At 41.5% G+C, this 27,530-nt stretch overlaps 1 protein-coding gene across 1 annotated transcript in view; it reads left to right on the top strand.

Annotated features, from left to right (window-relative positions):
* Window positions 1–27,530, top strand: part of FRAS1 (Fraser extracellular matrix complex subunit 1) — a 405,465-nt gene that overhangs the window by 261,359 nt on the left and 116,576 nt on the right. The window contains exons 28-31 of the mRNA XM_044225418.1: window positions 2,786–2,870; window positions 6,010–6,336; window positions 15,476–15,629; window positions 23,455–23,633. Coding sequence (XP_044081353.1) covers window positions 2,786–2,870; window positions 6,010–6,336; window positions 15,476–15,629; window positions 23,455–23,633 — 745 coding nt within the window. The remainder of the gene's footprint in view (window positions 1–2,785; window positions 2,871–6,009; window positions 6,337–15,475; window positions 15,630–23,454; window positions 23,634–27,530) is intronic.

Below are 27,530 nucleotides of genomic sequence, written 5' to 3'. Positions count from 1 at the left end.
AGTTCTTGATTGTTTGTGACACACACACACACACACGGCTCCATACCTGCAGTCCTTTGCCGTGGCATCTTGTGAAAAGTCAGTAAAGTCCGTAAAGCCCCAGACAGCCAAAGTTACTCCTCTTGTCTGATTCACCGTTTTAGTCTCTCATCACCGGTTTCCTTGCAGAGTCCGCTCCATACCCCCAAACACGACAAAGAAAAGTAACTATTTTGCTGGGAATTCCTTCAGCACTCCCTTGACTTTGGGGTACCAATTTTAGCGTAGGATCTTCTTTATCTAAAAACTTAAACAAAAGGACGAACAGTAAAACAAGATTGGTAGTGATTCATGAAAAAAGAGAATTCTGTAAGTTGTCAAGTGATGCAAAAATGGTGAAAGGGGCGGCTTGCCATATAGGGTTGTGGTTTTGTTTTTCCTCATGAAAACCTGACCATGATTCTTTCGTGTTGGATTTCTTTGGGGTCAGAATGTTCCAGTGGAGTACGAGACAGCCTGCAAATATGGCTGTGGGGGCAAGCCAGCATTGCTGGAGTGCTAAGCAGTTATCGGAACCTCTGTGCCGCCAAAATGTCATTTTCCCCTGTGCGTTGTGAGTCACCACCCCTTCTTTCTTCTTTTTGTTGCTTCCCTCGGTTGCTTTCTCTGGACGTCTGGAGATTGGCGTGAAGAGGGCCAGGATTTAAATGGGACAGAAAATCAAGGAGAGGATGAAATGAGTGGGAAGACAAGATTTACTTTTTTTTTTTTTTTTAAATCAGGTTCATTGAGGTATAATTTGGGTTCAGTAAAATCCCCCATCTTGAAGTCTACTGGTCTATGGGTGTTAGCAAATGTATACATTCTGGCACTCTTGAAACCACAGCTGCGGTCAGGGTTTGAGACAGTTTCATCCACCGCCCCCCCAAGCTCTTCTTTTTACTGTGACTCATTCCTGCCTCCCCCCGCCCCGCAAAGTTTCTGGCAACCACTGATCTGTTCTTTTACTCTTAAAGAGTTTTGCCTTTGCTGAAATGTCCTAGCCATGGAGTCATACAGTGCATAATCTTTTGTTTCTGGTTTTTGCCGTACGCTTTTGAGATCCATCCACATTCTTTTGTGTATCAGTGATAGTTCCAAGAAGACCTTTTAAAGAACCCTTGAATGGTAGTTTCCAGTCATACTTTTCCTCTAAAAAACTATGAAGTTCTATGTTCACAAGCCCTAAGTACCTAATTTTCCACTATTCCAAAGAATAATATACTCCTAGCTTGTAGTAACTATGGTCAGTTCCGGCAACAAGCCTTCTGTAGTGGAAATTGTTAGAGCTGTGGATTTGAATAGATCTATCTAGCTCTTTAAATAAACAGCCACCATTTTGCAGAAGCTCAATGGAAGAGAAATCGAGTTGACAATTCTCATAAATAGTTAACTTGCATTTTTCTCAGGTGGTGCAGACCTGATATTTCTCTAGTTCTTTAAAATCTATGTGTTTTATATGCTCTTTGGTATGTATGATGCATTTTTATAATAAAAAAGTTAAAAAATCAAAAAAAGAGAACCTTTAAAATTGTGGTCCTAATAGTCGACCAGAGCTCAAAACCTCTGGGAAGGCGTTAAACCACATGTCTTCCCGGTCTACTGTAAGTTCTGTGCTTGGCTTTGACGGTGAGCGGCTCCTCCCTTCCCTTCTGGCTCTCTGAAGCGGCTGGCGCAGCACCCTCACAGGAAGTAAAACCACAGCAAAGAGGGAGCCTTATTTTGTTTTATCTTCGGTTGCAAGTAATGAAGCCTACAAAACTGTGAGGCTTGTTTTTTTTTTAAAGATTTTATTTATTTACTTGACAGAGAGAGAGATCACAAGCAGGCAGAGAGGCAGGCAGAGAGAGAGGGGGAAGCAGGCTCCCTGCAGAACAGAGAGCCCGATGTGGGGCTCGATCCCAGGACCCTGAGATCATGACCTGAGCCGAAGGCAGAGGCTTTAACCCACTGAGCCACCCAGGCGCCCCACGGTGAGGCTTGTTTTAACATCGCAGGTATGGCTCAGCTCTCTGACACATCAAGGACACGTGGACTTCTCACATAGGCCTAGAAGCTTGGCCAGGGACGAGAAGCAGGACTCCGCTCTCCCTCTGGTCTCTGTCTCCCTGCTCACGGCTTCATTTCCCCCTGCCCTGCAGACAGGCTTGCTCCGCGCCTCGTCGAGGCAGACCGCGGCTTCCGCATCATCAAATGGGGGCTCGCGGGCTCGCTGCAGATTTCCAGGGAATAATCGGCCGTCGTCCTCTCGTCCCGTCCACACTGATTGTGTCTGTGTGTGGCTGGAATGGGGGCCAGGTCGACAGAGTCAGGTCACATGAACACTGCAGAATCATTCCTGGAGGCTCACTCACGTGATCTGGGGACAGGTTGGAGGGAGGGAATCACTGAGAGCTAATCAGAGACTTGGTAGTTCCTTTCCATTCTCTCCAATTTAACCATTAGCCTTCGTTTTGTTTTTCATTATTATGTCTTGGGCCCCAAACTGGTTTTTCAAACATTTATATAGTCATTTTAGAAAAATGGAAACTAAAAAGTTTATGGAATTGTTACGTTATATTGAGGTCAGAGAATACACCATAGTTTTACCTGTATGTCGCTATGTTCATCTTCATCTGGTTACTTTTATTTACACTATGAATATTATATCACTGTAGTGCTTTGATCCAAATTCTTCCATGCACATAAGCTGAAGATATTTTTAATCTTGTTTTTCTAGAGACTAATGACTGCATTTTCTCATTCTTTTCTTGGGGACTTCTTTTAGGAAAGGTTACTTTTCCCTGAAAATTAGTGACCAGGAGTTCTTCTCTGAGCCACAGCTGATCAACGTACAAGCGTTTTCAACCCAGGTAATGACATTGCCACACAATTAATAATTTCGCATGTGTGAATCAAGGTTTCTTTCCAGTAGTTATAGCACAAATAACCTCGATTAAGCTAGTCTCAGGTTCTCCATGAAATACTACTGGAATAATTTTTAGTGCTCGTGGGTAAGAACAGCAGCAACAACTAATTGCTAATACATCTATCACACTCTGTATTTTTCATTCAGTCCTCATGATAGCCCTGTGGGGTGTCGTTTTCCCTAATTGCAGAGGAGGAAACTAAAGTCACAGGGAAGTTGAGTAACGTGTCTATGGTGAGATAGCTAATAAATTAAGAGCTGAGATTTGTGCCTGGAAAATCGGGCTACAGAGTCTGCGTTCTTGCCCACGAACTTATAGTGCCTCACTGTACTCTCCTGAGTTGGTATGAGCCCTTCAGAATAATTTGAAACTGTTCCAGTTGTTAAGACTTTCCTAGTCTTGGGTAAATGAGTTTGTTTTGCCTAAATATTTCTCTCTCAGGCATATGAAATTATTCTCAGCTACTTCTGCCTGTCTGTCCTGTAGCTGGACTGTGCTCCCATCTGTCTGCGGTAGGTAGAGCATCTGATTAAGGATCTACTTACATGGGGTGCCCGTGTGGGCACCAGCCAGGTAGAGGTCTGAGGACATCATGGTAGATGCTATAAAACTCAGCGTGATGGCGCCTCTGTTCCCATCACTCATCTCTGTTAAGGTGTACTTATGTGTCCAGAATACACATAGCGGTAGAGGGTCTGAGTGACTGAGCTTGAGGGATTCAGCAGCTGAAACATGCATAGAGAGTAGGGGATAGATGGAGTCTTAAGTTGTGAACAGTAAGAGAGGGGGATATCAGCATGGGGAACCGAGGATACCTAAATATCCACAACTCTGTAGAGTGTTAGTCATGAATTCAAGGAAAGACAGGAGACTATTGTTTTAATCTTTTTTTAAATTTTGGTCCAATATGAAAGACCATGGACTGTGGATAACAGAGACATAACCCAGAAGTGACTTCTGGATGGTGTTCACAGGCCTACTTCCTTCTTCTTCTTTATTCTTTCTTTTTAATATTTTATTTATTTACTTGAGAGAGAGAGAGAGAGAGACAGAGAACACAAGTCGGGGCATAGAGAGAGGGACAAGCAGACTCCTCCAGGGAGGCCGACATGAGGCTCAGTCCCAGGACCCCGAGATCATGACCTGAGCCACACAGCCCCCCCTCCCCCACCAAACTTTGCTCTTCTTGATGGCATTCTTACTTCAGGGGTGACTGAAGTTGAGGGTTGATTAGAACTGGATCTGAGGGGCGCCTGGGTGGCTCAGTGGGTTAAGCCGTTGCCTTCGGCTCAGGTCATGATCTCAGGGTCCTGGGATCGAGTCCCGCATCGGGCTCTCTGCTTGGCGGGGAGCCTGCTTCCCTCTCTCTCTCTCTCTGCCTGCATCTCTGTCTACTTGTGATTTCTCTCTGTCAAACAAATAAATAAAATCTTTAAAAAAAAAAAAAAGAAAAGAAATGGCTCTGATATTCATTTGACTTCACTGTTGGGCTAAAAGTATTAATTTTGTTTTAATTAAAACTAAAACATGTTAAAAGCAAAATCAAAAACAAAAACGAACCAAAAATGAAAACATGTGTTCTCTGTAAATATGGGCCAGAGGGCTACATCAGGCCTGGGACTGTCTGGCTTAAAATTTCTCAGTACCTAAACTCAGAAGTTTTATTTTGTTCTTTTTGTTTGTGTTAATATAGTTACTTTAATTAGGTAAATTAGAGACTTAGGGTAGATACTGGCAAGTGCCTTTCTCATCTCAGACAGTGAGCCTCTATGGTTCCCTAAGTTTTGTTTGCTTATCTTCCCCAAATCAAGCGAATAAACGGTGGCAGCATTTTTTAATTTTATTTATTATATGAGAAACTTCTTTCATTTTAACTCTTTTAAAATGGAGTTTTAAAAATTAATTTTAACTTATTTTTATTCCTTTACAGTCCTGTGATATTTCAATATGGTCTTGAACCTCCTGGAGATTTTCTCATGCAAGTTAATTTGATCTTTTCCATTTATGGATGTTGACATCACCTTCTGACCTCTCCTCTTTTAGAATCCAAGGGGCCCTTCATTCCCACGTATCTAGAAGCTTCTGCATTCTCACTTGGGAATTCTGAGGGGTAGCTGTCATCTATCTTCCTACTATGTGACTATTACAATGATACATTAGCTAGACGTTACTTTAATAGGTTTGAAATTTCCAGGAGGCCAGAGAGGTAGTTTTAAAACAAAACCATTGGATTAAAGAAAACGATATGCTGAGAGAAAGTCCTAGATGGTTCAACTTCAAACAATATACAAAACTAAGATAATGTTTTCTTTGGCTTTTGGCCTCAGGTTTTGTTTTGGTTTTTTGTTTGTTTGTTTGGTTGGTTGGTTGGTTTGTTGGTTGGTGGGTAATTTTTTCTGTTGTGGTTCATTAACTTTTATCTTTATGAAAGAATATTGTATTTGCTTACTCAACTGATGAAGGGAAGCCTGGTAATCCCAAGAAAAACATCTGAAAATTTGCCACGTGGATTAGCCAGGCGGTTGGCTTTCTCCGGCCACGTCCTCCTGGGCTTCAAGAAAATTATTGCCTGGGATCAGATATGACATGAATTCAGAATCAGAAGTATCTTACCCCAAGTCGGCAAACCGCAGTGTCGCTAGAGGGAAGTACTGAACTCTGAACCCCAGTGAGAAGATTCCATGCCTCTTACTGTTCTCTCTTGGATGCAGAAAACTGGTTGGGATCCCTGACCCTGGGCTGATCTCAGTTACAAGGCAGGGGATATAGTGTAAATCAAGACAGCAGAGACTTGGAAACAAGGCTCATCTCCGTTTCCTCTGGTGAATATGATGGCCTTGAAGTGGCTTGAGAAGCCTCCAGAACCCGAAGTGTGAAGTAATCTCGCTCGCTCTGGTTCCTGCAACTGCCCACACCTCTGACAAATCCTTTGACTGGGCCACCGTTCGGCACTTTGTGGAGCTTTAAGAGTTCCCTTCAAAAGCACAGAATTATCAATTAGGTTGTGCACAATGGTATCTAGTCCTCCGGGTTGCCCTCTTTCCTGCTAAATGACTTCTCCTCCTTTCCTTCCACTCCTCAGGCCCCCTATGTGCTGAGAAACGAGGCCCTCCGTATTAGCAGAGGAGAGAGAGGGACCATCACGACCCAGGTGCTTGACATCCGAGATGACGACAACCCACAGGATGTCGTGGTTGAAGTGCTTGACCCTCCACGTCATGGTCAATTGCTCCAAGCACTTCAGTCCCCTGCAGCCCCGATCTACCAGTTCCGGCTGGATGAGCTCTCCAGGGGCCTTCTCCACTACGCTCACGATGGCTCGGAGAGCGTGTCCGATGTTGCGGTCCTGCAGGCCACCGACGGGCATTCCTTTCGAAATATACTGTTCCGTGTGAAGCTGGTGCCCCAGGTAGGTGGGATTCCTAGAGCGGCAGCTTCCTTGCACCTAGATAGGAAGTTTTGTTGATGATATTATTTTAAAATATTCAAAAAGTTAAGATATGCACAGGTATTTATTCGAACATTGATTAAACATCTATTACGGAGATCCTTAGAATGTCCAGAGATTCATGGAACACAATACCCAATCTCAGGGAGTAGCATAGGTTTCGTTAGGCGCATCCTTGATCTGAAGGACCTGTCCCCGTGTTCTCTGCACAAGGGACACTTTCACATCTTTATGTTGACTTGCTGCGGTAGAAATGCCTCATTGTCCACTGATGCTCTTGTCCGCGGCCTGACTCTGATCCCACGAATCAAGCGCAGCCCTGTTTTTGTCTCCCTTCTGCAACAGCTCACGCAATGTGACGCTCATAGGTGATCATAATGAATCAAAAAAGGTGGGTTCGGCCATTCTGTTAGCCCATCTCAAGTAGGGTGAGGAAGCTCTCTCAGTGATCACAGGAACACCTGTCGGCCTGAGTCCCTCCCATGCCGCCTCCGTATGGTTTTGTCCTATCCACGAATATCTTTTCTATTATTTACATAATATTTTTCTTTGTATCAGATTTTTTACTGTGGCCTCATCCTAATAAATAATGCATATGAAATCATGGGCTTAATGTAGAATTGTACTTCTAAAATATCAAAATTAATACATGACCACTTTAAAAAACCTTCGTTCACATAGTACCTAGAATGTTCTTGGATACTATTAATGGGGTGGCTGTGACATTTAGGGACTGGGCTGACCATGCTAGAGCCAAGACGCCTACTGAAAACCATTTTCAGAACCACTAATTACTTGATGATACTTCGCTAGAAGCTCTTTCCTCTGTTTTAGCAAAAAATGGCTGTTTCCCATGGTAGTAGATTGGGAGACTTATCATTTTTATTGAACGTTTCATTCCAAATATCAGTAGCCACCAAAGTGTCGTTGATGATTAGCTAGAGGATGCATTTGCCGAGGACAGTTTAGAAATGACTTGTCAGTTTCTCACGGAAGATCACGCGGGCTTTGCGATGGAGCTGTGCGCAGGTGAACAGCTTGGATGTAGCCTAGCCTGCCGGCTAGTTTCTCAGGCTGTTGTCTCGTGATTTGCAGCTGATGAAAACAGTGATGGTGGCATGAGATAGAGGGGAGTAAGTGAAGGCTGATTGTGAGAATAGAATTGGCAGATAGCCACCTGGTAGCGAATCCTAATTATCACCCTCTTGCAATTGCCCTGGGAGATGAGGTGTAGTTCTGAAGAGATGAAGTCTAGACAGACACAGAAAGTTTCTTTTCTTCCTGCTTGGTTTCCTTCCAAAGATTGTTACAGGATTTCAGTGCAATGCCTGCCACTGCCTTTCCTGTAGTGGTTTCAGTCTCCACATTTGGAGATGGGTTCGGGGGATGGCACCGTCCTATGCTGGGGTCTAAGGTTGAAGGGTGTGTCTAGGATTTTAACTGCTTTGACCACCAAAACAAAACAAGCAAAAATTAGAGTTTAATTTATAAATAAGACATAAGCACAGAACTTGAGAATTCTTGTCGCACTTATACGTTGGGATTCATGTCAGTGTTACAGTGTCTGTCCCTCCCTCCTCTGCAATCACTCCCTCCTGTATGTTGTGCTTTTGTGTCCGTCTGGTGAACTAATTAATGGCTTCTAAGCCAATGAACTGGGATAATGAAAGCAGCATCCATCAGGACGTACTAATAAATCTGACTCTGGAATACTGATATTTTACAAATGCATACTATATTTCCATTCATGAATTCAAAGTACTTTTTCTTTAAATCTCTTATATTGATTTTTACAATATTTTAATGAAGAAGGTTAGGAGTGGGGCCATATGACCTTATTTCTTCTTCTTTTTTTATTTAAAGATTTTATTTATTTATTTGACAGACAGAGATCACAAGTAGGCAGAGAGGCAGGCAGAGAGAGGGAGGAGGAAGCAGGCTCCCCACTGAGCAGAAAGCCCAATGCGGGACTCGATCCCAGGACCCTGAGATCATGACCTGAGCTGAAGGTAGAGGCTTTAACCCACTGAGCCACCCAGGCACCCTGACCTTATTTCTTCTATTAGAAGTTCTGCTATGGGTGGGAGGTGTTTTTGTTTGTTTTGTTTTTAACCTTTATTGGATCAGTCGTGTTGATGTAAATTATTTCATTTGATGCTCATGATCCTTCCAGGATGTTTGTGCAATTATTATCTCTAATTTTCCAAAAAAGGGAAACTGAAGAAAAGGTATAAAAACATTTTTTAAAGTTTAAAAATGTTTATTTTTTTATAAAGGTATTTCCTATTGGAGCTGTGGTTTTGACTCAAGTGTGTTCTGGCCCATCACACGTAACCCACATAGCTTTTCTCATTCTAGCCCATATTTTTTGATGTTTTGGTCATATATATTCTGATCCCCCTAATTGACAGAATGGAGACAGCAATTTAGTCATTTTGTCAATGTCCTATCCAAGCAGTCTGGGCCCTAAGCCTCCTGGAATCTTCCCTGTGGACTCACCACATCTTGTTACAAGTGAAGCTATTTATAATCCTAAGTCTGCCAGAGCCCAGGAAGAAAAAAAATCCTTCAGCTGTTAATGGCTTCCAGTACATGTATCGTCAGACATGACTGATTTCATTCTGATAGCCTCTTCTGAAGGTGGGCATCCAAGTCCCTACACGGAGCCCGCCTGTGTATTCAACTTGAAGTCAGGCCAATTACTGGCTGATGTCTACCTGGTGGTTTAAGTGTCATGGTGAAGGGGATTAGGTCTAATTCCTGAGGAATGGACGTACAAATTAATCCCAATGTTGTTCAGTAGAAAACTTAACCCACTGACACAAGTGTAAGGAGAGAGAGAGGGAGAGGGAGAGAAAACTGTGTGTGAGCACAAGTCTTTCAGTCTTCCTCTCTTGAGCAAGGCACATCGCAGGAGTTCAGCACATTTTTGTTGGGTGGGTAGATATTTGGAGGGAGGCAACAGCTTGAGTGAGGCTAGTTCCTGTGTTCCTACGTTAGAATCTGTCTCTTGCATCCGATGAGAAGCCTTCAAGCCCCCTCTGCTGATGCTGGGGTGCCCTCTCTGGGGACTAAGCGTGGGAGCGGTCGGCCCCACTCGCGTTTCTCAAGTTCTGCATCACTTCCTCCAAAGTTTCATCCTTGGCCTGGCAGTGAGGAAATGTACTGCCCTCCAGGTTTATGCTGAGTTGCTGAAGAGAAAATAGATTCAGGACTGATGTCGAAACATGCTCTGTTGGGGTGGGGAGGAGGCAAAAGAAATCAAGAAGATTAAAAGGTAATAAAGAATGCTTGCTCAACAGGCTTTCATTAATTGTGTGGATTACCAAACCCGAGCCCACTGGAGATATGATTTTAAAGCATTTCGGCATCTAATAAGGGCTAAAATGTAGGCAGGGAAAAGCTTATTGGTGGGTTTCTCTCCACTGCCAGTCTTTCAAGCTAAGCTTCTTTTTCATTAAGGCATCTCTGGAAATCATGCCTCCTTTTCCACTTTGGCAATAAATCTGATGATCTTTGTGACCTCATTTGTTGTTGTTTGAGCAGTTACCTTCTGCCATCGGGTAATGCTTTGATGTGAAAATCCCCCAAGTATCATGCTATGAACTGGATGGAAAATTCTGTTGCTAAGTCTGCTCTGGCTGTTTGCCCTTGGTAAGGCTTGTGTGTGACTAGCGGCCTGATTGTGCTTTCCCCAATTTTCTTAACACTTGTCCCCCCAGTGGTTGTCTGGCGTGGATGCCTCTTGATAATAAGGGTGCTTGGGACAATTAGAAGTATGAAACAAAAGTGTTACGTTTTTGAATAAGAGTCTCTCTCATAAATAAATAAATCCTTACCGCATGTCAGGGTTTCACCTTTTTTTTTTTTTTAAAGGTTTTAATCTATTTATTGAGAGAGAGAGAGAGAACAAGCAGGGTGAGGGTCAGAGAGAGAAGCAGACTCCTGCTGAGCAAGGAGCTGGACATGGGACTTGATCCCGGGATTCTGGGCAGGTGCCCAACGGCGGAGCCACCCAGGTGCCCCAGGGTTTCATCTTTTATGGACTTACTTAGCTTGTTCAATTTGGTATCTTATAAGGTATGTTGCTCAGAGTATACATTCAATAAATGGTTCTATCTAATTACTAAATTTTCTTTATGAAGTAGTTGAAATCTACATGGAGAGAAGGTTCTATATTCTTGACCTGAAGGAACAGAGCTTCTGAGGAGCATACACCCACTGACAAACACCAAAACAGTCCAATTATCTTTCCATCCTTTATCCTGGCAAATAGCATCCAAGTTTCACTTTATATGTCTACCCTACATGATCCTTCCCTAAAATCCACAGTGTCCTTAAAGGCTGCATTTTAAAAACTATGGTATAAATGAACCTTTGCAAAATAAGGCATTTTTTAACAAAATAAATAAAATCTTAGGACTGTTATTATATCCAATTATAGTCCTTTAATATTTGATTAAGTTTTAAAATTTTTTAGCTTGAGTAGTTGGATCTGGGGTTAGGGTACACTCTCATTTGAAATCATCATGTATGCCCCAACGTTTATTTTAGGGGAGGAAGTTTTCATTTTATTTGTGAGATTTTTCCTCCTAATGATAGAAGCTTAGGCCCTCACTTCTGGTTTACAACATTATTTTTATTTGTAACACAATATATAACGGCCAAACTTTATTGCCAACATTTCCCTATGCCCATTGTTTTATGAAATGAAATAGAAGAACTATTTAATTCAAAGCACTCTTTTGATTATGCCCCCATAACCCCTTTTTGGGATTTTATTGCTTTCTAATGTGGTACCCCGAAGGACATATAAAACATCACTAGGCAGGAGATTATTCAGCTCATGTTATGGCTAATTTCTTGAGCTTACAGGGATATATGCACCATTGTGCAGAAGGAAAAAAAAAACTACAAGGAGATAAAGAAATTGCAAAATGTCAGAATCATTGGGGAAATGTGTTAAAATTTGTTTGGATTTTCTGGACACTTTAACTATAGAAAAGATGATATATAGGCTTGTATTCATTTCTTCCTGAATCTTCCCTGGGCTCTCTCCCAGAAGAAGACGACTTATAAAACCATCTTCATCATAATGAGTGGGAAGAATTATACTTCTTTCCCTTAGATAGTTGTCTGTTTCTTCTTATGTATTATAAACAAATGATTCGGAAACAGAAGTTATAAATGTAAATATTCTGAAAGACCTGTCTGGGGGGTTCAGGAGAACCAGAGGACCTGTCTGGGGGGTTCAGGAGAACCACTCTGGACCCATTACTATTTCTTTCCTGAGCTCTGCTTCTCCTGCTTTAGCGTGACTCCACATCCCCTGGGAATCCTCTTCAAATACAAGTGGAAACACATCAGAGTATAAAGCTGTATGGCAAAGTAAACAGTCAATGAAATGAAAAGGCAGCCTACCAAATGGGAGAAAATATTTGAAACCATATATCTGATAAAGGATTAATATCTAGACCATATGAGGAACTCAGACAACTCAATAGCAAAATCATCATCTTTATCATCCAATTAAGTGGCCTTAGGACCTGCACGGACCTTTCTCAAAAGAAGACATAAAATGGCCAACAGGTACATGAAAATGCATTCAGTATCACTCATCATCAGGGAAATGCAAATCAAAACCACAATGAGTTATCACCTCATACCTGTTAGAATGGCTGTTGTCAAAAAGGCAAAAGATAACAAGAGTTGTTGAAGGTACTGGGAACAGGGAACCTGTATACACTCTCGATGGGAATGTAAATTGATGCAGCCATTATGGAAAACAGTATGGAGGGTCCTCAGAAAACTAAAAACAGAGCTGTCATATGATCCAGCAACCTCACTTTCAGGTATATATCTAAAAGAAATGAAATCTGTGTCTCAAAGAGATATACGTACTCACATGTTTATTGTAACATTAGTCACAACAGGCAAAGTATGAAAAGAGCCTAAGTGTCTCTTGATGGATAAAAGGATAAAGAGAGGGGCACCTCGTTGGCTCAGTTGGTTGAGCTCCAGTTCCTGATTTCATCTCAGGCCATGATCTTGGGGTCCTGGGATCAAGCCCCACATCAGGCTTCACACCCAGTGTGGGGGGTCAGCCTCAGGGTTCTCTCTCCCTCACCCTCTGCTCCTCCCCACCCCCGCTTGCTTGCTTTCTCTCTCTAAAATAAATAAGTATTTTTAAAAAATGGATAAAGAAAATGTGATCTATGTATCTAATGGAATATTATTCAGCCTTAAAAAAGGAAATCCTGTCATTTGTGACAGCATAGATGAGCTTGAAAAACATCATGCTAAGTAGAATAAGCCAGACAGAAAAAAGACAAATTCTGCATGGTCTCATTTATTTTGGAATCTTTAAAAGCCCAGTTCTTAATAGCAGAGCAGAATGGTGGTTGCCAGGGGCTGAGGTAGGAGAAATGGGGAGATGTTAGTCAAAGGATATAGAGGTTCAGTTACCAGGGATGAGTAAATTCTGGAGATACAATGTATAGCATGGTGGCTATACTTGATACTGTATCAAATACCCGAAATTTGCGGAGTGCGTTGACCTTCAGTGTTTTTACCACATACACACACAAAAGTATAGCTATATGAGAGATAGATTTCCTAATTAGCCTGATTTTCACAATGTATATGTATATCAAAACAGCATAGTGTGCACCTTACCTACGTACAAGTTTTATTTGTCAAATATACTTCAGTAAAGTTGGTGAAAAAAATAAAATGCAGATCTAATTTAGAATCTGGGATGGGGTCTGAGATTCTTAACTTGTAATAAGCTTCCAGATGTTGCCTAGCACTTCTCGATGTTTGTTCTAACACTGACATAAAAGGAGTACTGTCTCCTAAAGATTTACAGTCACAAGGAATTAGAGAATTGTGTTGGTAAAGTATGGCCAAGATAGAAATGTAGTGGGAGGGACATCTGGGGACATGCATTCAGGTCACAGTACTTACTTGCTTGGAATATGAAAAACCACATTGCCTTATCAGTCCCATAATTTGGTTGTTGGTGTATGACTGATTTCTGTAACCATGATCAGACTTGACGAGGCAGCTGCTATTAGAGAGATTTCTGGCAATTAAGATGCCTGGGTCTGAGTGTATTATCTTATATGAAACTCTGCTGGAGTTAATTGGGACTTTACCCCCAGAATTTGGGGCGGGGGGGCTAAGTATAGAGGAAAATTCTTGGCACATTTTGATGTTTTTGTAACTAATATGCTGTATCAATCGTGAAGGGAGAAAATTCTAGGGAGTTTGCCCCTGAGCACTGATCATAATAGAAGATGCTTCTGCTGCTGTTCTCCTGGGCACTGTTTGACTCGGTTCCCTGGTGACTGTAGTGAAAATGGCCAGGACCACCTCTTGTGGGGAGCAAATGCTCTTATGCCAAGTGACTGAAAAAGCCCATTTGTTGTCTTCTGCCCTGAATCTGCCCCTCCTGGGAGGGGTATTGCTCTGTTCTGGTGTTTCAAATGTTGGCATATTTGAAAGTAATAACAATAATTTATAAAACGTCCCCGTTGAAATGCCGTTTTAGAACACCAGATTTACTGATTTTTGAAGTACGAAAACAGATTGAAAGCTGAACACAGACTCACTAACCTCCTTCCGTGGAAAATGTCAGTCATGAGACTTTGGAAGAGGCGCACACCTTGCAAATCGAGAATGCTTCGTGACAGTAGCTTTAGCAACTAAAATGGTTGCCTTCTCGGGGTGGGAGGGGCGAAAGAGGTGATTTCTTCCAGTCAGCTCCTCCCAGCTGTTGTTTCTAAGGCTTTGCTTTCAGTCATCAAGGCCTGTCAGTTTGGCCTCTAGTGTTTCTGGAAACTGGTTCTAACTCTCTGTTCCCACGGCAATGACTGTTTCATCTTCTCTCACCTGAGCCATTACAAGAATTTGTTAAATGGTTTCTATAGCCCCAGACACATGTCAGTTCTAGCCCCTTCCATCTCCTGCTAACGGAAACTTCATAAACCCCACACTGTTCATTCCCCTTCCTTCCCTGAAGACGCGTGTTGACTTTACTGGGCTTACAAGATAAATGGAGACCTTTAGTACATCCTCTACCTTCTGCTAGCCAACTTCAAGAGATGTCCCTTCTTATTCACCCCTCTCCTGGCCCCATAAATTCTTCTTGCCCAGGCACAGTGCATTGTCTCATGTCTTTGCCTCTGCACAGAGTCCATTTCAGTACTTCTCTCTTAGAAGGGCAATGTTTTGGCCATTCGAGAGTTAAATGATATTTCCATAGAAAAGCCTTCCTGAGCATTCCTCCCCCAAAGAGGAAACCCCTTTTTCCTTTATTCTCCCACAGCACCCTGCTCCAGCCTCTTACAGAGTACCATTGTGATATGCCCTGATTAGTTGTCTGTGGCAGGACGACTAGACTGTACGACATCTTGTTTAGGCATTCTTATATATCCCGGGCCTCTGGCAAGAGAGCCAGCCTCTGACGGGTGCTTAGTGTGTAGTGCTTGAGTAGGAGTGGGTGGGGAGAGTAGAGGGACAGTGAGGGGGACGAATGAAAGAAAGAAATGGATGAATGAGAAAAGTTATTTGCTTATGATAAAGTAAAGGAAAAAAATAGGATATGTACATATATACATACACATACATGTGTCTATACACAATATACATACGTAATCCATAGTGCGACTCTGGAGCTATGAATACCTCTTATTAGATGATGGCTGGCAACAATAGTACCTGATGACTTATGTTTCTAAGGGCTGATATATACATATATATATACACGTATGTGTATACACACACACACATACGCAGAGAAATATATATTTATAAAAATACATATTATATATTTATAAATTTGTATATATGATTTGTAAATAGAATTTGCATATAATAATGTATATAATATATATTATATATAGTATATATATACACACACATATACACACATATATACATATATATGCACACACATATATATACACATACACACATTATATATAATGTATATTATATACATTATTATATACAAATTCTATTTACAAATCATATATACAAACATATATATATGTTTGTTTTGGCTTGGGCTTAACTCTGTACTCTTTCCTTATTCTAGAATGACGCAGGTCTCCGGCTTATGGCTAACTCAATGGTGTGGGTTCCAGAAGGCGGGATGCTGCAGATTACCAACAGAATCTTACAGGCTGAAGCTCCAGGTGCCAGTGCCTCAGAAATCATCTACAAAATTACCCAGGACCACCCACAATTTGGTAACTTTTCTTTTCCTTTCTCGTGATCTCATCATTGTATCCAGCAGTCTTGGACTTGCTATGGTATGATGCCATGCAGCGAGGTTGTGATTCCAATGATACGGACTTTCTAATACCTCACAGGTCTCATTTAAACACAGAATCATCAAAATGACTGTGATACTGTATACATATTCTGTATCAGGTGATACGCTAAGTAATGTAGACCTGTTAGTATATATGAAATCTAAAATTTAAATTTTCTTTTTTTAATTAACTTATTTATTTTCAGAAAAACAGTATTCATTATTTTTCACCACACCCAGTGCTCCATGCAATCCGTGCCCTCTATAATACCCACTACCTGGTACCCCAACCTCCCACCCCCCCGCCACTTCAAACCCCTCAGATTGTTTTTCAGAGTCCATAGTCTCTCATGGTTTACCTCCCCTTCCAATCTACCCCAACTCCCTTCTCCTCTCTAACACCCCTTGTCCTCCATGCTATTTGTTATGCTCCACAAATAAGTGAAACCATGTGGTAATTGACTCTCTCTGCTTGACTTATTTCACTCAGCATAATCTCTTCCAGTCCCATCCATGTTGCTACAAAAGTTGGGTATTCGTCCTTTCTGATGGAGGCATAATACTCCATACTGTATATGGACCACATCTTCCTTATCCATTCGTCCGTTGAAGGGCATCTTGGTTCTTTCCACAGTTTGGTGACCGTGGCCATTGCTGCTATAAACATTGGGGTACAGATGGCCCTTCTTTTCATGACATCTGTATCTTTGGGATAAATACCCAGGAGTGTAATGGCAGGGTCATAGGGAAGTTCTATTTTTAATTTCTTGAGAAATCTCCACACTGTTCTCCAAAGAGGCTGCACCAACTTGCATTCCCACCAACAGTGGAAGAGGGTTCCCCTTTCTCCACATCCTCTCCAACACATGTTGTTTCCTGTCTTGTTAATTTTGGCCATTCTAACTGGTGTAAGGTGATATCTCAATGTGGTTTTAATTTGAATCTCCCTGAGGGCTAGTGATGATGAGCATTTTTTCATGTGTCTGATAGCCATTTGTATGTCTTGATTGGAGAAGTGTCTGTTCATATCTTCTGCCCATTTTTTGATGTGTTTGCCTGTTTCGTGTGTGTTGAGTTTGAGGAGTTCATTATAGATCCTGGATATCAACCTTTTGTCTGTACTGTCATTTGCAAATATCTTCTCCCATTCCGTGGGTTGCCTCTTTGTTTTTTTGACTGTTTCCTTTGCTGTGCAGAAGCTTTTGATTTTGATGATGTCCCAAAAGTTTATTTTCGCTTTTGTTTCCTTTGCCTTTGGAGACATATCTTGAAAGAAGTTGCTGTGGCTGATATGGAAGAGATTACTGCCTATGTTCTCCTCTGGGATTCTGATGAATTCCTGTCTCACGTTGAGGTCTTTTATCCATTTCGAGTTTATCTTTGTGTACGGTGTAAGAGAATGGTCGAGTTTCATTCTTCTATATAGCTGCCCAGTTTTCCCAGCACCATTTATTGAAGAAACTGTCTTTTTTCCACTGTATATTTTTTCCTGTTTTGCCGAAGATTAATTGACCATAGAGTTGAGGGTCTATATCTGGGCTCTCTACTCTGTTCCACTGGTCTATGTGTCTGTTTTTATGCCAGTACCGTGCTGTCTTGGAGATCACAGCTTTGTAATAAAGCTTGAAATCAGGTAACGTGATGCCCCCAGCTTTATTTTTGTTTTTCAACATTTCCTTAGCGATTCAGGCTCTCTTCTGATTCCATACAAATTTTTGGATTATTTGCTCCAGCTCTTTGAAGAATACCAGTGGAATTTTGATCGGAATGGCATTAAAAGTATAGATTGCTCTAGGCAGTATAGACATTTTAACAATGTTTATTCTTCCGATCCAAGAGCATGGAATGGTCTTCCATCTTTTTGTGTCTTCTTCAATTTCTTTCATGAGCATTCTGTATTTTCTCTAACAATGCAAAAATACAGAAAGGGAAACTAGAGAAGTGATTCCATTTACTATAGCACCAAGAACCATAAGATACCTGGGAATAAACCTAACAAAAGAGGTAAAGGATCTGTACTTGAGAAACTACAAAATTTAAATTTTCTGTGAGTATACATGAAATCCAAAATTTAAGTTTTAAAATAGATTCACTTTACAGAGAAAGTAACTTGCTAATACATAGTTCATTTTAGCATATATAGCTAATAATATCAGTTTAATTTTGAAGCTCGGGCTCTTATACTCCACCTTATGCCCCCTCCAGAACATCGCCAGACTTCTTGTTGAGACTTAAAAAAAAAAAAAAAAGTTTTACATAAAAACATTTTTAAAGATCTTTGTTGTTACTTCTATTCCTAGCAAGATAGTAGAGAATGATAACTTGAAAATTTTGTGCTCGTCATCATCTAGAAATGGTGGATAAAAGATGATAAGAATTATAGGGCCCTCGTGGCTGACCTTTCAAGAATAGAGAGAAATCTCCAGGTAGCAAGCAGAGAAGGAGCTTAAAGCCAGTCTGGGCATACGCTGATGGAACAGCTTCCCTGAGAGGCTTGTATGCGTTCCCGTAACCCGAGGGCTCAAGAGGTAATGCCATGCAGAAATAGAAAAGTTAAGATCTTGCAAAAACTGGGACTCTGGAAAGACTTTCATTTCGAGGGACAGAATAGAAAACAAGAAGGGCACAAGCCCAGAGAGATGGCAAAGATACCCTCCTGTGTTTCCCAGGGCTTGGAGTGGAGCAAAAATGTCTGCCAAGGAAGAACTGCAGGCCTGTTTCTCCCGCAGATTCAGGATGAAGTTATACTTGCCCATGGTCTGAGAAACTCAAAGCTGAGACATTCATATGAATATTAATCTCAGGCCAATGATAATTCTTGGATCCCTTGCAGAAACTGGTAGAAACTGTTGTGGAACGTCCACCCTCAACTCCGAATTTCAGGATTCTCATAGCCCAAACTGCTGAAGATTAGCTCAGAATTCAAAATTACAGAACAAATGAGGAAACAGTCCATAGTATCATAAGAAAAATGAACAAAATGTTTAAAATTCCGATTTTGAACAAAGGAATAATCATAAAAACTATAAAACAAGTATATTAAAATGATTTAAAGACACAAAAGAAGGAATTGCAACTGTAAGGCAATAACCAAGACCATAAAAATAAAAGAATAGGCAGGTATGTTTTTTAAAAGAATTAAAAAGATCACCTGAAAATGAAAATTATATTTTTCAAAGTGAAAAATATTTATTCACTACAAATAAAAACTTTCTTGGCATGTTAAATATTAAATAGCACAGGAATAATAATCTGTATTTCTCTGGTTTCCAGATTTTAAAAATTACTTATTTTCTCTAGGGAGGGAGAAAAAGTCAACTTGTACAATTTAAAAGTAATTCCAATGGGGCACCTGGGTGGCTCAGTGTGTCAAGCAACCGACTCTTGATTATAACTCAGGCCGTGTGTTCAGGGTCCTGAAATGGAGCCCCACATCAGGCTCTGCACCATGAGTGTGGAGCCTGCTTAAGATTCTCTCTTCCTCTCCCTCTGTCCCTCCCATTACCCCCCTACCCCCCACTCACACACACTCTCTCTCTCTCTCTCTCTCTCTCAAAAAAAAAAGAAGACTTGGGGTGCCTGGATGGCTCAGTGGGTTAAAGCTTCTGCCTTCGGCTCAGGTCTGATCCCAGGGTCCTGGGATCGAGTCCCACATCGGGTTCTCTGCTCAGCGGGGAGCCTGCTTCCTCCTCTCTCTGCCTGCCTCCCTGCCTACTTGTGATCTCTGTCAAATAAATAAATAAAGTCTTTACATAAAAAAGACTTAAAAAAATAAAAATAATTCCAATGTAACAAAGTCATTGAAAAGCATAATCTAATTAAGAATTAATATAATTATAAAATTGTTGTTCTAGCTGGAGTGTCTTTTATTATAGTTGTGTAACTTTGAGAAAGGCAAGTGGATTCCTTTGAGCCTTAGTTTTCTTTGAAAGGCTAGGCTAGATAATTTTTTTTAACTATTTATTTTAAAATAATTTTAGACTTACTGTAAAGTTGCAAAAATAGTTCAAAGAGCCCTTGAATACCTTTAATCTAGCTTCCCTCAATGATACCATCTTGCAAAACAATGGAACAATTATCAAAACCAGGAGGCCAAGTGGATACAATGCTACTAATTAGTCCACCGACCTTATTCAACTTCGCGTTCTTTTATCCACTGATTTTCAGCTCGATAATGTTTAAGTCCTTTTCAGCTCTAAAAATCTTTGACTCGTTTGATGTATTAAATTCTCTACCTTTATCTTGATCATTAAAAGCCAAAAAATTTAATTTCCTAGAGACAGCCCAATATTCCAATATTCTGTTTAACTCTTAAAAAGAACAGTGCTGAATTAAATTGTTTTTTAAGCTATTTTGGCTTGATAATGCCACGTAGACTTGCCTGTGGCCCTATCCTAGTATAAGTCTCTTAATTAACTTCTTCCTATGAACAGAATCCTCCTTCTGGGTGTTCAGAGCTCCTTATTAGTAATAATCCAATCACATTACCCTTAAGAAGCACTCAGAAGTGAAGGCGGCCGTGGGAACTGGAAGCCCAGTGCACACCGTCTGGTCACATCCGTCTGTCACGGTGGTGTGGATCTGTGGACCCCTTCCCCGCTGCGACCCCACCTGCTGTGCATTCCCGCCTCACCTTAGAATGTCCCGGCTGGGCTTCCGACGTTTTGTGAAGACCTGACCAGGGAACTGAACCAAACGTAAATTGCTTGCAAATGCGTGACGGACCTAAATTCCAGCGCTTGTAGCCTCATCGCTGCGCTCAGATAGGAAGGAGTGTGGACAAGGTGATGAGTACTTGTACCTTTAGCTACTTCACAAGTTTGAAAATAAATTTAATGAGATGGTTTTCGTGAAGTTACTTAAGGATCATTAGGGGGAAAACCTGACTTCATCCAACACATTGCCAACTCTAAATTATTTAGCATCGAGTAAGAAAGCTTTAATGCAAATTTTGTCAATCCCCAAATAATTCATGGAGGTTCCAGTGAGATTCTAATTTTTAATACCTATCAAATTTCCCCCTCAGAATTCTTGATTCAACCGTAGACATCGGTATTAAGGAAATCCCAAGTGGAGATTATTATTCCTTTTCTTTAAACCTAGACTGCTTTGTAAGCCTGGATTTCCATATATCTAAAAGGTTGGCTGCTTGTATTGGTCATAATAAAAGCAGAGGTGGGGTACGACACAAAATCTCTCACCTTGCTGTGGTGAACCCACAAAATACTGATACTTCTTCATCTCCTCATGGGCTTAGCACAAAGGCATCTGGTATTCAGCAGACCCAGTGCTGAGCTGCCCCCACCCCCGCTCATGCATCCAGGGCATTGCTGCTCTTCCTGTCAGCAGGGGACTCCCGGGTCCCTCCCCGTCTCGCACCCTTCACAACTACAAGTGTCCAGGTCTGTTGCTTCCACTTGCTTAGTGACTCTCACGTCTGTTTCTTTCTTTCCAAACTTACTGCCGTTCGTCCGGATGTTGTAGTTGTCTCACAATTGATCCAACTGTCTACATAAATGTTAATTACTATGATTACCATTTTTATAAAATAAAACTCAGCCTCTTTACAGGTTGGTCATAGGCTCCCTGTGTTCTGATCGTATATATTTTGTGTTGTAAGTCAGTTCGTGCAATTCACCTACTGAAATCTCACAGTGGCTCCTGGTTGCTTATGGGGGATGATCTTACGGGTAGGAACTATGCCTTGCTTATCTTTGAATCCCCATTCCTGAAGGGGCTAGCATGATAGCTAGCACCTAACACGCATTCAGTCACTATGATCTGAGTTGAAATTTATGGGATTAGTCAATATCCTCTGGTTCCTGTTCATCTGCATAACAGGGCAATTTTTTTTTAAATCTGGAAAAACAGGTTTATTTCATTAGGTCTGCTTAGTTTTCCTATTATAAAGAAGAACAGTTAGGAAATTAGCATTTGAGTATTTTCTATTTTTCTACTCTTTACATTTTCATTGTAGAAGTCTACTTTCAAATATTTTGCAGCTGTACCCACATTCCTAAACAATCTATATCTTGGAAAAACCCGTATATTATGAACAGAGGCCAAACCAGAGAGAGATGGCTAATGGAATTTGTGACTTAGGTATAAATGAGAAACAATACTAAAAGGAAACTAGAGTGAGTTGATTCTACACATGATTTTATAAAGAAGACTACTGATGGCTTTTTCCTTACTTCAGTACTTCATCACCATCCAGGATACTATGCTGATTTTGAATTAAAATTTAGTGCCTCTAAATATTAGAAGGAATATTTCCTTCAAGTTAGAAAATTGCTCTAGTGTAATTGAAGGGTGTTTTCAGTTGTCTAATGAGTGTAGTACACTTAGTGTACTAAGATCTGGGTGTCCCACTGGAGAACCTCTCCCTCTCCCTCCTTCCCTCCTCTTACCATCTGCGTGGTACAGAGGCTTCTCTCAGAGTTATTATTAGGTGGATTTTCATGAGAACCTGGCTTCTGTTTTCAGCAGCTCATCTGTTCTCCTGTTTAGTCTACACTTGAGGGCATACTGTCCTGGTGAAATTTCCCTTGTTTCCGTACCACCTCCATATTTGCAATCTCTAACAAAAACGGTAGCTTCCGGTCGAGAGCAAGCGTTAGAACCAGATTTAGGTTTCCTTGCTTCCATCCCAGTGAGGTCTACGGAATGATGGAGGAGAAAACAAGATGAGTTCTTGGAGGGTAGATGCAGGACTGTGAACACAAAATAACCGTGACTGGAGACAGAGTTTCATGACCCAGAGCCTGAGCTTCGGATTCGAATCTCAACTCCTTCACATACCATTTGTGAACCTGAAGAAGTTACTGAACTTCTCTGAGCCTAAAGACCTGTCTTTTAAATGCAGATAATAAGAGCATCTTCAGAAGGATCAAATCAGGGGCGCCTGGGGGGCTCTGTCATTAAGCGGCTGCCTTCAGCCTGGGTCATGATCCCAGGATCGAGCCCCGCATCGGGCTCCCTGCTCTGCGGGAAGCCTGCTTCTCCCTCTGTCACTCCCCCTGCTTGTGTTTCCTCTCTCGCTGTGTCTCTCTCTGTCAAATAAATAAATAAAATCTTAAAAAAAAAAAGAAGGATGAAATAATATAATGAAAAGGATGACCAACATCCTTTTTAAATACCCATGAATGATTCTCATTTTACTAAGAGGAACAGAGGCTGACGAAGCCCATGTAAAGCTCACGCAGCCAGGTTTGAACCGTCACATAATGTGCTTCATGCGGTCCCTACCCTAAGCATCCCAGGGCCAGCTAATATCATTCTCATTGTACAGAACTCTCCCAGGAGTGACTCTGAATTTTTTCAAATTTCCCATTGTGTTTACACTGAAAACGTGTGGGTTAGAACTCATTTCCTGCTACACAGAAGTTACAGGTACAAATGAACCCATCCGGTGCCCAGTCCATCCAGCCAGTGAATGTTTGCTATCTTCACGATTTTATGTGACCTAATTGATACAGTCGGTAACTTCATACCTGCAGTGCCCTTGAATTACTTTTAGTGTGTTTTAGCTGAGAGACTGGGAATTCTGTGTCTGGAGGTGAATTTGATGATGCTTGTTGCGTTCTGTGTTAACATACTTTTCTTCGCCTTGGGTTAAAAACAAAGGAGTACCTAATTTCTGTTAGAAAGAAAGGAAGGAAGGAAGACAGACAGATAAATAGATAGTAGCCAAGGAGATGAGAGCTCTGACCAACTTTTCCGTTTCCCAGAGCCCCTCACTAACTCTGTGGCTTTCCTAGGAGAGGTGGTCCTGCTGGTCGATACGCCTGCGGACAGCCCGGCGGAGGAAGGGCAGCCCCTGCCTGACGGGAGGGCGGCAGCTCCCACCAGCACCTTCACCCAGCACGACATCAACGAAGGCATCGTGTGGTACAGGCACTCGGGAGCCCCAGCCCAGAGCGACTCCTTCCTCGTCCAGGTACCCTCTCGGCTGACTGACACCTTTTCTGATGTCTGGATGGTCTCATGAAAACCCTCGCTCCTACTTTTATGCAATTTGGGTCATTTTCTCTGTTGCCTGGAAATTACATTTGGGGGAAGAATAAATGTAATTAATAGCATTGACAGGTTTTCTAATCTCCCAATTCAGTCTTACAATAACTCTACAAGCACAGTCATCTCATGGCAGGGAGTTTATAATAGACAATGACCAAAGTGTCTAGCAAACAAATTTTTTTCCAAATATTACAGTGCCCTATGGAGGAAAAAATATTTCTTTTTTCAAATGTTTTTGGAACATTTACCATCTTATGATAAGATCAGAAGCTTAGCAGCCAAACCCAGTGGGTTCATATTTCAGTTTTGCTGTGCACTGGCTGTACAACTTTGGGAAAATTACTTTGGTGAAATCCTTGTGCTTCATTTTTCTCATCTGTAAAATAGAGCTACTATGAGGATTTAATGAGTTAATACACATGGAACATGTAGAGTACTGCCTGTCACTATGTGTGGGTGTGTCACGGCCATTTATAAAGCTTGAGCAAATACCAGTGCCATAGACTGAATGCCTGTGTCCTGAGATGTGTATGTTGCAATCCTGCCCCCTCCCTGTGCAGTGGTATATGGACGTGAGACCCTTGGTAGGTGACAAGGGTTAGATGAGGTCATGAGGGCTGTGCTCTCATGAATGGGATTAGTACACTGACTGACGGCAGTCACAAGAGAGCTCGCTGCCCCCCGCTTCCCTGTTCCCTGCCGTGGAGACACAATGAGAAGTCAGTGGTCTGCAACCCAGAAAAGATCCCCCAGCAGAACCTAACCAAGCTGGCACCCTGCTCCAGACTTCCGGTCTCCAGAAGTACAAGAAATAAATTTCCCTTGTTCATGAGCCACTCAGTTTATATATTTTTGTTATAGTAGCCTGAGCAGACTAAGACAAACAGACCGTACGGAGGCCGTCCATAAATTAAAGAACAAGAAATTATACTGAGCGCATTCTCTGGCACTTATCAAACATAATTAGAAATTAATAATAAAAGGCCAAACCAAAAAGGCAAACCATTTAGAATTTTTTAAACAGTCTCCTAAATAATTACTCGTTCTAAGAGGACATCAAAACAGCAAACTATTAAGAAATGTTGATGAGGAGGAAATAACTCCTCAAAACTTAAATGATGTGGACAAAATAATACTCAAGAAAATTGATGGCTTTAGCTCTTATTATTGAGCAGAAAATATGAAAATAAATGGACTAAGTGAAGCTACAAAACCACAAGAGAAACCTAAGGAAAGCAAAAGAGAGGAATTCATAAAGATAAGCAGAGGCATTGATTCAGTATAAAACAGGAGAATAGATAATGAGCACAAACCTCAAGTCTTGGGAAAGATCAATAAAATTGGGAAAACTTAACGTCAAGGGCAATTTGGAAATAAAAACTTGAGTAGAAGTACAAAGGAATGAGGAACTTCGAATGAGAAACAGCATCGAAACGTAGATGCGGAGAAGAATTTGGGAAAATGTCAGAGAAAATAGAGAGAAGCTCTCATGGGGCCTGATCAGCCAACGCGGGGCCGGGGATCCTCGGAGTCTGAAGCTTTTCCTTTGTCTGTGAACCAGCTGGGGATAAGCTGCCACAGTAAGCGGCCCACCTTGTTAAAATTCCCATCCATTCCGTTCCTGAGGCCTGGTGTGGACGTCTTCCTTGCCTGACTAGTACGTATAGTACAAAAGAGGTGTTTTTCCAGGGAGCAGATGAACTAAACTTGGCCAGTATTAAAACGAGATGATCCTGAGCATCTGGAATGTCCCAGGGGTGAGCAAGCCTCACGTGCCGTCTGCCAAGTTAGCGTCCTCATTTTTAGCACCCGGGGAACTGCACAGTCCTCAGAGAATGAGTCAGAATGGAGGCAAAGACCTCAATCATAAGAAGGCACCTCAGCAAACTGGAATCCTCGGATCTGCCTTTGCCTTGATCGGTGTCAGGATGGAGGACGTTCTCCATTCGGAGCACCTCCCCGGGACGGAGTCTCCTTACCTGCTCAAAGTGATACTGGATTGCCTTTGCAACTTGGTTACTAAACGGGTAATTATGGAAAAGCAAAAGGGACTGATCTTTTTTAAAAACAGATGCACTAGAATTTGAGACACTGCAGCTGAACATTCTTACTTAGAAAGGGGTTCCCTTTGGAAAGTCTTCACACGTTTTCCTCAAGACATGTTTAGAACCCTGAGCTGAAATCTTCTTCACAATCTATGGGATTTTCTTTATCACATCCTCAGTGGAGACAGTAAATCATCCTTCGGAAGTTGATTTTTAAAAACAACCAAAGAGGGTGCCCTGGTGGCTCACTGGGTTAAGCCTCTGCCTTCTGCTCAGGTCATGATCTCAGGGTCCTGGGATCAAGCCCCACATGGGGCTCTCTGCTCAGCAAGGAGCCTGCTTCCCCATTCTCTGCCTCCCTCTCTGCCTACTTGTGATCTCTTTCTCTGTGTCAAATAAATAAATAAAAATTCTTTTAAAAAATAACCAAAATGCCAAGAGTTAGCCAGAGTCCTGTCTGGTAAGAAGAGCAGTAATTATTTTTGGTTAAAACAGGGAACAATTATGCAGCAACAAGCTCAGTTTCCTCCGGTGATTTGTGAACTCTCTCTCTGAAGGCATTCCAGAAAGTGCATCCTGAGCACTGACGGCATCTTTATTGCAAATATGAAACAACTCTCTGAGATTATGTTCTCCTGGATGTGCAAGTTTCGGTGTGATTTTAAAGCCTCATTGTTTTATAGGCTTGCCTCATCTTTTGGTTTGAAATGACATAGACACTGTAGCTGTGTACTAAAATAAATGGTTACAACTTCTCTCATTCATCATTTTAGTGTCCCAGAAGGATTTTAAACTAAAAAAGATGCTGTTCTAATGATTCTTCCCTTTCTTCCCTTCTCTTTTCTTTTTTTAAAGCAGAAAATGCAATACAATGATTTGCATGGATTTAATTCTGTTTTAATGCTGATGTGCCATCATGAGCCGTCAATGCACCCCATCTGTCACTTTGCATGGAAAACTTGGGATTTATGTAACGCAGTGGCATTAAAAAGTAGAGCATGGCACAGTGAGAAGAAAGCATGTACATTTGCATCATTTGGGGGCATAGGAGGGAACTCTGGCTTTGGTATATTCAGATCATGTTGAAACGGCCTTGGGGGTTTCAGTATGAAAAGACCAACGTTTATTTCACACCAGTATGTTTACTAAGGAAGCGAGGAGTGATTTCTTTGCTTGGTAGTATATCCACATTTCACTACCTACACGGCGTTCCATTCTTTTCTTTTTTTTTTTTTTTTAATATTTTCAAAAAACAGAGCATATTTTCCCCTTTCCTAAGGTTCTAAAGTTTGCAAATTGAGCCATCTTGGTCAGTGGGAAGATCATGAACCTGCTGACCTGGTTGAATACTGACTCTTATTGACCATGACTTAGACACCTTGCTCAACTTCTTTGCCCTTCAGTTTCCTCATCTTTAAAATAAGAGATAATAGCTACTTGGTAGATAGATGAGTAAGTAGATACGCAAGATAACTTTTGAAAAGTAGGTGGCAGAGTGCTGAGCCGGTGACAGATGTTAGGGAATTACAGCTATTGTTACTGAATTATTCATAATGACACACCATAAGATGTCTTCTTGAAAACGTGTAGATATTCCAAAGCTTGATCCCTAGGCATCTGGTGGAATGAAGATAGAGAAGACAGGTTTTCTGTTGGGCATAATTTGAGAAGACACAGGGAAAGGACTGCCATTCCTGCTTTCTCCTCCGAAGTGAGAGAACACTGCCCTCCTCCTGTGGAATTACTGCAACTGTATATGCCCACTCCGGCCTCAG

Source organism: Neovison vison, chromosome 11 (assembly GCF_020171115.1).
Source record: "Neovison vison isolate M4711 chromosome 11, ASM_NN_V1, whole genome shotgun sequence".
NCBI classification, from domain to species: domain Eukaryota; kingdom Metazoa; phylum Chordata; class Mammalia; order Carnivora; family Mustelidae; genus Neogale; species Neogale vison.
Note: the sequence above shows the minus strand (reverse complement) of the source record. Positions and strands in the feature narration are given on the sequence as shown.